The sequence below is a fragment of the Eimeria acervulina genome, genomic scaffold (genome assembly GCF_000499425.1).
Source record: "Eimeria acervulina Houghton genomic scaffold, Eah_scaff186, whole genome shotgun sequence".
Lineage (NCBI taxonomy): Eukaryota > Apicomplexa > Conoidasida > Eucoccidiorida > Eimeriidae > Eimeria > Eimeria acervulina.
In genome coordinates, this window is record NW_013550094.1 from 40,763 (window position 1) to 50,342 (window position 9,580).

The following is a 9,580-nucleotide window of genomic DNA, read 5'->3' on the forward strand; positions in this document are numbered from 1 at the left end:
ATGCATTCCCTCGCCGCAGGTGGGCCCCCCTAAACCTAATTTCCTCCTCTTGTGGGGCCCCCGCGCTGCTGCGGGGGACCCTACAGCCATGCGCCCCCTTTTAGGGTCCTCTTCGCTGCAGTGTGAAGATCTAGTGGTAGGGGGGGGCCCCCGAGGGGGCCCCCTGTGTCTCCAGCAGGGGGGGAGGGCTGCTGTGCCTCGTCTGCACCTGCCCCTTCACACAGTACCCTGCAGCAGCACAGGAGACAGTGAAGGAAGTACCTTGGTTTGTCGGTCGTCTCAACCCCCACAGACAGCAAGGATTCAATTTAATGGGGCTGCATGCGGCGCTCATCGACAGCCGCAGCCGGGGTGGGCCCATGAGACCCCCACGCCGACCCCTGAGTCGGTGCTGCACCTCTGCACCTACAGGGGAGGCCCCCGGAGTGGCCCCCTCCAGGCAGAGGGGTTGGAGGACCCCAAAGGGAGTTGTCAGGGGCCCCCACCTTCAGCGAAGCCTCCGAATCTCCTGCATGCGTTTGCGGAGACGAAGGGGCTTAACCGTTTGGGGGGAGGAGACTGTCCCTACTCTTCGCAGAAGAAGAGACAGATAGAGGATGGAACCCATGCAATTAAGACATTAGGGGCTCCAGAGGGCATGGGCACTGAACTCAGGGGACGCGGGGGAAGCCCCCCTGCAGCAACAGGAGACTCCAGGGGCCCTCGTGCTGCAAGTCAAGCCTCTCAGAGGGCTGGGGCGCAGCAGCAAAAGCAGCAGCTACCTGTTGCTGCTCGTCTCCGCTTAGACCTCGGTTCTGTATCGGGGGCATTTGATACCAGCCCTAGGACTCAAGTGAGGTTGGGAGCCCCCCTAGGGGCCCCCGCTTCTCCCTACCGGGCGCCCCACATGCCGCAAATGCAGGGTCCTGACTCTACAGCAGCAGCTGGAAGAGCAGCAGAGGCAAAGGGCTACAGTGTGCGTCTGCAGCAGCACAACGAGTGGCATGCGGAGCGTCTGTCTCCGATGCAGCAGCAGCTGCGTCGGCAGCAGCTGCAGCAGCAGCAGCAGCAGCGTCGGGGGCACTTAACGGCTCGGGCCTCCACCATGGGGGCCCCCCCTTCCTGGCTTTCCAGCTGCAGCAGTCATTTGCAAGGTGTTTTATTCTGTGAAGAAACCCCAAGGGCCCCCCGCAGCCACGTACAGAACCTTGTGCAGCAGCTGGAGGCCCGTCGCCTCCGTTGTAAAGGCGGGGGGGCCCTCAAAGCTATGGGGAGCCCCTCGGGTTGCAGGGCCCACGAGAGAGCAGCACTGCGTTTTAAAGAGTCGTTTGAAAGAGATTCTCCTTCTAGAGGGGCTGCTTCTGATAAGCCTAATTCAAACACCGACGCAGAGCGGCCAGTAGCACCAAAAGAAGAAAACCCCAGACGCAGGGAGGCAGCTAAACCTGCCGAGACACCCAAGCCAGCAGCTGCTGCATGCGCACCTGCATCAGCATCAGTACGCGCCGGAGAGGGACCAGCAGAGGTCTTGGAGGAGAAGTGGGGTACGGGGGCCCCCCCAGGAGGCCCTGTGGGGGGCCCTCCAGGAACCCCCCCTACAAGGGGGGCCCCTGGAGGTCACTTGCTGCAGGCCGCGCTGGCGAGGGGACCCCCTGAAAAGGTAGTGGGGTCTTATTTGTTAGGGCGGACGATTGGGGAGGGTACCTTCGGCAAGGTGCGTGTAGCGACGCATGCACTTACAGGAGAATGCGTGGCTGTGAAGGTGTTGGAGAAGGAGAAACTCAAAGCAGCAGAAGATGCAGAACGCGTGCTGAGAGAAATTCATATTTTGAGGGCAGTTAGGCACCCACACATTATCCATCTGCTCGAGGTAAGATATATGTATGCATGCAGAAATACACAAATATATATGCATATATATATGTATATATATATATATATTTAAATACTTCTATACTTGTAATGTTCCTTTGGTATCAGGTATAGAATATCTTACTCGCAGTGTTTATATAATTGCTTACTTGTATAGTATTATATATTAGTAAGCAAACCGTTATCTCAAACCCTACACCCTTAGCTCTCGCGCCAACCCGACAGCGCAGACTTGCCTATACACCCCACATACTGAAAAGGGGTCTTAACTTTGCTAGAGGTTGCACGCAGCTAAAGACAGACAAAGGAGAGAAAGAAACCTACAGAGGAAGATATGGGCGCTTGCTAGTGCCATGAAGGGACGCTTTCTTGTCTTTGTTTGTCTCTGTGTTTGTCTGTTTACCTCTCTATTTCTGTCTATGTCTCTCTGCTTTCATCTCTGTATCCTTGCTTTTTTCTCTGTCTCTCTGTCTCCGTTTCTCCCTCTCGGTCTCTCTTCTGGCCTCAATCTCTGTCTCTGTTTTTCTCTTTGGCCCTTGCTGCTGCAGCGTGTTGCTTCGATGCTATGTTGTTATGTTGCTGCTGTTTGCTGTGCCGTTCAGATTCTGGAGACTCCTTCGCGTTTGTATTTGGTGATGGAGTTAGCCAGCGGAGGGGAGTTGTTTGATTTCATAGTGCAGAGACAACGAGTAGATGAGGGGACAGCGCGACGTCTTTTCAGGCAAATTCTTTCGGGAGTGGAGGCTCTTCATTCCCTCTGCATTTGCCACAGGTAGACACCAGCAGCAGCAGCAGTAGCAACGGAGCAGCAAGCTGTCTGTACACCCCGCTCCGTGTGTGTACATGCGTGCATGGACGACGGGATCTTTGTTTATTCTCCATTCGCTACATGGGTCTTGTGTCCCCTGCTGTTGTTCGCTTCGCTTCACTTCTCTCTCTAGCCCTCTACTTCTTGTCTCTGAACATTCTTCTATAATTCTTCTTCCTCATTATTATTATTATTATTATTATTGTTATTATTATTATTGTTATTATTATTGTTGTTGTTGTTATTGTTATTGTTATTGTTATTGTTATTGTTATTGTTATTGTTATTTTTGTTTTTGCTTTTATTGTTATTATGCCGCTGCTGCTGCTATCCTTTGATTGTGGTGTCCATTTCTTGACTCTTCGTTTTGCTTTTGCCGCACCTTCGAGCTTCTGCTGCAGCGGCAGCAGCAGCAGGTTGTGCTGCAGTGTATGCTGTGTTTATTGTATTTGTTTTGCCTGGGGCTTGCCCTCTGTGTCTCTTCGTGAGCTTGTGCTGCTGCGGTGTTTCCCTCTTCATTTGATTTACCTTCTTTGTTGCATTCATGTCTCGGTGTTGTTGTTTAGTTATCTTCTTTTTCGGTTGCTGCTTATTTTTGCTGTTTTCCTTCTGTCTTCATTTGCTTGTTTGTTGTTTCTTGTTTGTTCTTTGGTGCTAAGGGATTTAAAACCCGAGAATCTTCTTCTGGATGCCTCAATGAATATAAAAATCGTAGACTTCGGCCTCTCCAATATCTACAGCCACAAACCCATGTTAAAAACTGCATGCGGCTCCCCCTCTTATGCAGCCCCAGAAATCGTGCAAGGAAAACTCTACTCTCCTCTGGCGGTAGACATCTGGAGCTGCGGGTACACCCCAACACCAGCAGAAGCAGCAGCAGCAGCAGCAGCCGCAGGAGAAGCACACCTCTTTTAATGCATTAGTTGGCCCCATTCCCTTCATTTCTTACCTCGAGTACTTTAGAGCAGCCGCAGTAGCAGAGGCTGCAGCAGCAGTAGCAGCAAATGCAGATCTGGTTAAACACCGTTATATTTTGTTTTGCTTGTGTCCCTTTATGTCATTGTCTCCTTACCAGTCTGTTCCTGTCTGAACCTTTATGTTTCCGTCTCCTTGTTTTTTTTTTTTCCTTCTGTCTCTGCCCTTGTCTCTGTATCTGTCTGTCTCCGCGTCCATCTATATCTATATCTGTCTGTGTCTCCTCCTGCATCTCTCTTAATCTTTATTTCTATCCCTACTTATGTGTTGCTGTCTCCTCTATATCTCTGTCTCTCTCTGGTTCAGCGTAATATTATACGCCTTGTTAGTGGGACGTCTCCCCTTTGAAGAGAACACTACAGAGGGGCTTTACAGGAGTATTGTTAGCGGACAGTTTGGCTGCCCCAAGTATTTAAGTGCTGAAGCCAGCAGTCTCCTAAAGGGGATTCTACACACGTGCCCTTTAAAACGTCTAGGGCCTCTACAAATCAAACAGCATCCTTGGTGAGTGTCTCCTTTAAGCAATAAAGACAGCAGCAACAACAGCAACTACTACTACTGTAGCCGCAACAAACAGTCTCTCTTCTCTCCTTTTTATACACCCTAGAAGCTCGTTGCTCTTCCTTTCCCTCGCTCTCTAGCTGTACTCCCTCTACCGCAGCGAAGAGGGGAAGATGTTCAGAAACCCTAAACCCTAGTAGGCGCAGCTATGCTGAGTATCTCAGGGTTTAGGGTTTAGGGTTGTAGGCCCGGTGCATGCAACCGAAGAAAGGGGGTTATTTGCTCTGTCCTTGCCAATCAACTTGTTGTATATTCAGGTTGCGAGAAGGCAGAGGAATTCAACATATACCCCTCAGTCTTTCTTCTTCCCGCTGGCCTTCGGGGCCCCCAGTCTGCTCTCTAAAAGACTGCCGTGCATGCGCTGAATGGTTGTCGCCCCCCTCAGCACAGGTGGGTTCAGCGTTTGGGGGTTGGGGTTTAGGGTTTATGCGAAAGGTGTGTGGCCCACCGCAGCACGAACGCTGGACAGCTTTTGTTGTACAAACACTGCGGAGGACAGCGGAGAGGGAGGGAAGTGCTTCGGGTTTAGGGTTTTGCCCTGGATGCGTGTGCCTTGCTGCAGCTCAGAAGAGACATCTTAGAACAAATGCCGCCTTGCAATTACTCCCTTGAGGCCCTCGAATGCCACATCCGATGCCATCCCGTCGGCGCGCACGCTGCCACGTAAGCTTCTGCTGTTTCCGCTGCTGCTGCTGCTGCAGTTAAGTTCGCTGCCCACAGGATTTCCGTTGCATGCAATGTAGTGTCCTTCATGTGCTCCGCCGCCCACGTCTGCGGCCTGTTCCTCAGGTATTATTTGCTGTGTCTTAAGAAGAGGCGGGAGGAGGAGGAGGCAGCAGCAGCAGCAGCAGCGAAGCAGCAGCGAAGCTCCCCTTCTTTGCCTCCTTGCGGCGGCCCCTCTCCGGCGTCTACAAGACTCAAATGCCCCAAAGACAGCTCTGCGTCTGTTGCAGAGAAGAGCGAGACACCAACAACAACTCCTTCTCTTGCTGCAGAATCTCAAACTGCAAAGGCTGAGGGGCCCCGCCGACCTGCGCCCAAGTCTGGGGCCCCTCGAGAAGCCCCCAAGGGGGCCCCCGGCCTTCCTGGGGGCCCCACAGTTCAGAAGCGCTTGAAGGGGTCTTGCAGTTCCGAGACTTCTCTGCAGCAGCGACTGCAGCAGCAACGGCAGCAACACCAGCTGCAGCTTACAGAGAAGTTGCTGCAGCCGCTGGTCGGCCGCTCCGCCAGGGCGCAAGCCGCCCCCAACACCAGAAGCAGCAGCAGAAGCAGCAGCAGCAGCAGCCCTATCGCTTCAGCGGAAACTTCTCGCCAGACGCCATCCATTCAACTCCCAAGATTATCTTCTGACTCTGAACGCCCCCCTCGGGCTGCTCAACAAAGGGGCGCCTCTGTAGGGGGCCCCACAGAAAAGAGCGCGAGCGGGGGGTTCTTTAGAAGTCCAGACACCCCACAACCGCCTCAGGAAGGCCCCCCATTGCCGCTGCAGCGTAGTGATCGCAGAACATGTGAGAAGGAGACACAAGCAAAAGAGACAGTAGGGTCTCCATCAAGAAACAGCGTAGTGCAGCGCCCAACAACCTCTTGGGATAACCGCTCAGGCACTCTGCAGCAGAAGGGGAAGGACACGCCTTTGAAACAGAAACGGCTTGAATCCTCTCTTCAGCAGCATCAGCAGAAACAGCAACAGCAGGTGCAGCACGAGGGGCAGCACGATGAGAAGCTCCCAGTCCTGGAGAAGCCGCAACCCGCGCAACAGCAGCAGACAAACTGTGAGGCTCTGCAGCTCACGCAGCTCATGATGCGCGATATGGTTGTCCGGCAGCAGCTGCAGCTTCGTGGAGAGTCACTGCAGCAATCCGTGGGTCTAGAGGGGGGCCCCAGTAGAGACGAGTACACCCTCAGGGGCCTCCTCACTGCCCGAGAGCCACTGCCCCCCAGCGCCCAACTCAACTGTAACCTAGGGGCCCCCAAAAGCCCTCGCCGTGTCCTGCAGTCTCTGTTGTCTCCACGCTGTCTGCTTACTGCTGCTGACCTTAGCTGCGAAGGCACCACGCAGCAGCAGCAGCAGCAGCAGCAGCACGAGGGCTGTGCTGTTGCACCAGCCGAATCTGGCTTGTCCACCCATCAGGCGCAACGCTGCGTGTCAGCGCATGCAGAGACACCTCAGATTCAGCATAGAAGTCCCCCAGCTTCTGCTTCCTCTGTGGCCGTCGCCCTTGCTCAGCTCCCCCTGGCAGCGGCAAAACCCAGAAGATCGTTGCAGCTGAACTCGAAGGGTGGGAGTGAAGACGGTGCAGTGTCAGTGCCATCCCGGCTGTCTTCTTCTGTTACTCAACACATTCCCAAGGCCCCTTCACGCAGCGAACAAGGGGGCAAGCGCATGCAAGAAGAAGAGAAACAAACGCAGAAATCAGCAGACAAAACAACAGTTGCAAGTGCGGCACAAAGCCCCAAAGATGCAGCCACGAGAAGCCCTACCAACCTCAAAAAGATCAGCAGCAACAACAGCAGAAGCAGCAGCAGCAATTCAACGTGGGCTGGAACCTCAGTAGCGGCATCAGCAACAGGTGCATGCATTCGAAATCGGAAGCCCTCAGGCCTCAGCGCCTCCCTCTCAGTGCAGAAGCAGCAACGGCAGACACCACTGCAGCGGGCTCAGCAGCAACCGCTGCAGCACTCCAGCACATGGCAAGCAAAGCGAGGCTCCATACGTGCAGAGCAGCAACGGCTGTCACTAGCAGCTGCAGCCCTAGGGCGCAGCGCGACGACAACAGAAACGCCGAGGGCCAGCCTTCGCGTAGAGACCCCCGCGGGAGCCCCCGCTGGAGCCCCCACGGGGGTTCTTACGGGGCCCCATGTTGCGGCGAAGCCGCAAGGGAAGGCTGTGGGTTTGAAGGGGCCTCTGAGGAGAGTTGCGCCTTTACGCTTGTCTCTTAGCACCGGCTGTGCTCCATCGTCGTCAACAGTTGCTGCTGCTCCTGCTGCTGCAGCTCCTTCCAGTTCGGTGGTGCGGGGCCCAGTTGGGGTTAACTTGGATGGTTCTCTGAGGAAAGGTTCGCTAGCAAGGCTTCCCCCGCCCAGGGGGTCTCTGACTGCCCGCGTCACCCTTAGGCGCAGCATTGCTGCAGGGGGAAAGGCAGCAGCAGCGCCACCACCAGCCGCAGCAGCTGCAACACCAGCAGCAGGAGCAGCTGGAGCAGCAGGAGCAGCAGTCAACAGGGTCACCAGGCGCCTTGGAAGCAGTGCTTTAGAAGCAAGCGTGAAGACGCAAGACATGCGAGCTAGAGAGAGACCCTCCGCTACAGTAGTCAGAGCGAGCTCCACCGCATGCAGTAGCAGCTCGGCTTCTCATCCGCCTCTGTCTGCGAAGAGGCCCCAGACGGACACTTTCAAACTGGCGCCCCTGCCGCATGCAACAGCAACTGGCACGTCCCGCGCCCCCCTCCGAGCTGGTGGGGGGGCTGCGGGAGCTCTCGCTGCTGCAGCAAAGGCAGCAGCAACAGCCGCAGCAGCAGCAAGAGGAGCTGCTCTACAGACAAGTCGACACCGTTCGTTAACAGCTGAAGGCCTTCCAACCGACCGCCCACGGGCCCCTGCGAACCCCTGCGGTGTCACTACAGCAGCAGTGACTGCCCAGAAGGCTTCCAAGGGGCCCCCACCTGACAGCCGCATGCAGAAGACACCTCGAACAGCAACAACTAGCACAAGTCTACTGAGAAGATCTGCAGCAGTAGGAGGCCTCTCCCATGCAGCATCCGCTTCCGTTTCGGGCCCAGCACACGGGCTTCGGCCTGCAGCGGTAGCTGCAACAGCAGCTGCAGCAGCAGCTGCAGCTGCAATAGCAGCTGCAACACCTGCCGCAACAACAACAGCAGCAAGCAGCAAAACAGGAGATGGGCGTTCAAAAGTGGGTCCAGGAACCAAGACGGCCAGCACGCACCGCTCCAGCAGCGGAGCTCCAGGCATTTCAACCGCCGGGAAAGTTCCTCTGGGGTCTAGAGGGGGCCTCCATCCTGCGTCTTTGCTGTCTGCAAGAGCCTCTGGGCAGGTGCTGCCCTCAAACAGGAAGCAGCAGCTTCTGCTGCAACAGCAGCAGCAGCAGCAGCCCAAACGCGGGTCCTTGCTTCGCTGCAAGACAGCTGGAGCTGCTGAAGAGAACCGAAAGGGCAATCAGAAGAATCTCCAAGGACTACCCAACAACCGGTGCAGCCTCCCGCAGGGAAATTTCTGAGCTGCTCTTGTCTCAGCTTTATCTTTAAGTTGCATGTTGTCTCAAGCATATTATGTGCGTTCGACGTTGTCTTAGGCGGGGGTCAGAGGGTCAGGGACCTTGCTGAAGCAGGAAGCAGCTAGCCAAAAACGGGTTCAGCACTCAAACAGCTAGCTACAGCTAGCCAGAAACGAGTTCAGTTCGTAAGCAGCAAACAGCTAGCCACAGCTTGCTAGGGGTGGGATACAGTGCTAGAGCAGCAAATAGCGGGCTACAGCTAGCTGCCGGTGGGATACAGGGCTGTGGAGAAAATCAGCTAGCCACAGCTTGCTAGGGGCTTCCCAAAGTTGCAGTCCTACAGCAGGCATATGCAAGAAGGGCTACAAGTAGGTCGACGCAGCTCTCTCTGTCTGAACAGCACCGACGAGATTCAGGAGAAAAATAAGACAGCAATGCCGTCTCAGCAGCAGCTACCTTTTGCTGTCTCTAAAATTCACCTGCAGGCTGTCGTAGCTCCAAACACTTAACTCTGTTTCGTTGCCCACGCGAGGCTTCTCTACTGAACATGAAGGAAAGAAATGCACGTAAGGACTAACTACATTTTCATTAAAAAGTGACTGCTAGGAATCTGAGACACGCGTGATAGACAAAATACAAAAGGCCTGCAAGGTTCCCGATCAGCCGTTGTCTTCAGCTGCGTTAAAGGAGTGCGACGGGATCCCCGCCCCTAGGTAGCTATAGCTAGCTGTTTGCTGCTCCAGCACGGTAATGCGCCCCCAGGTAGCTGTTTGTGCTGTATATAAAGCACTGGGTTTTAAATCATATGCATGCTATCGGTTTACTGGCGCACGTGGGCTTACTAGACCCCGAAAAGGCTCTATATAATACACCATATACTAGAAATATTCCTGCTCTCGCCAAAGCCGTCCTGTACTACGTTTTCTAAACGCAAACTGTGCCCACATGCATCAGCTAAGCATACTTCGTACTGACTTGTCGCAGTAGTGTGCAAGACTTTCCTTAAATGCGCCGGCTTATTTTAGGAATCCGATTGAACAGAGTCAGCGGCGGAAGCCCCGCGCTTGCCTCCGCTTATCCAAAGTATTAATGTTAATTTCTGAGTACATGCATACACCTCTCCGTGTGCAAAACTGAATATATATATATATATA

At 54.5% G+C, this 9,580-nt stretch overlaps 1 protein-coding gene across 1 annotated transcript; it reads left to right on the forward strand.

The window, feature by feature from the left end:
* EAH_00024010 (CAM kinase, SNF1 family, putative) lies at positions 1 to 8,429 on the forward strand (the record flags this gene model as incomplete). The annotated part of the gene is made up of 8 exons (XM_013396792.1): positions 1 to 19; positions 225 to 1,849; positions 2,454 to 2,623; positions 3,319 to 3,507; positions 3,941 to 4,138; positions 4,453 to 4,585; positions 4,758 to 4,858; positions 4,985 to 8,429. The coding sequence occupies 8 exons, from the start codon at positions 1 to 3 to the stop codon at positions 8,427 to 8,429; spliced, it is 5,880 nt and encodes a 1,959-aa protein (XP_013252246.1).
* Positions 8,430 to 9,580: the final 1,151 nt, after the last annotated feature.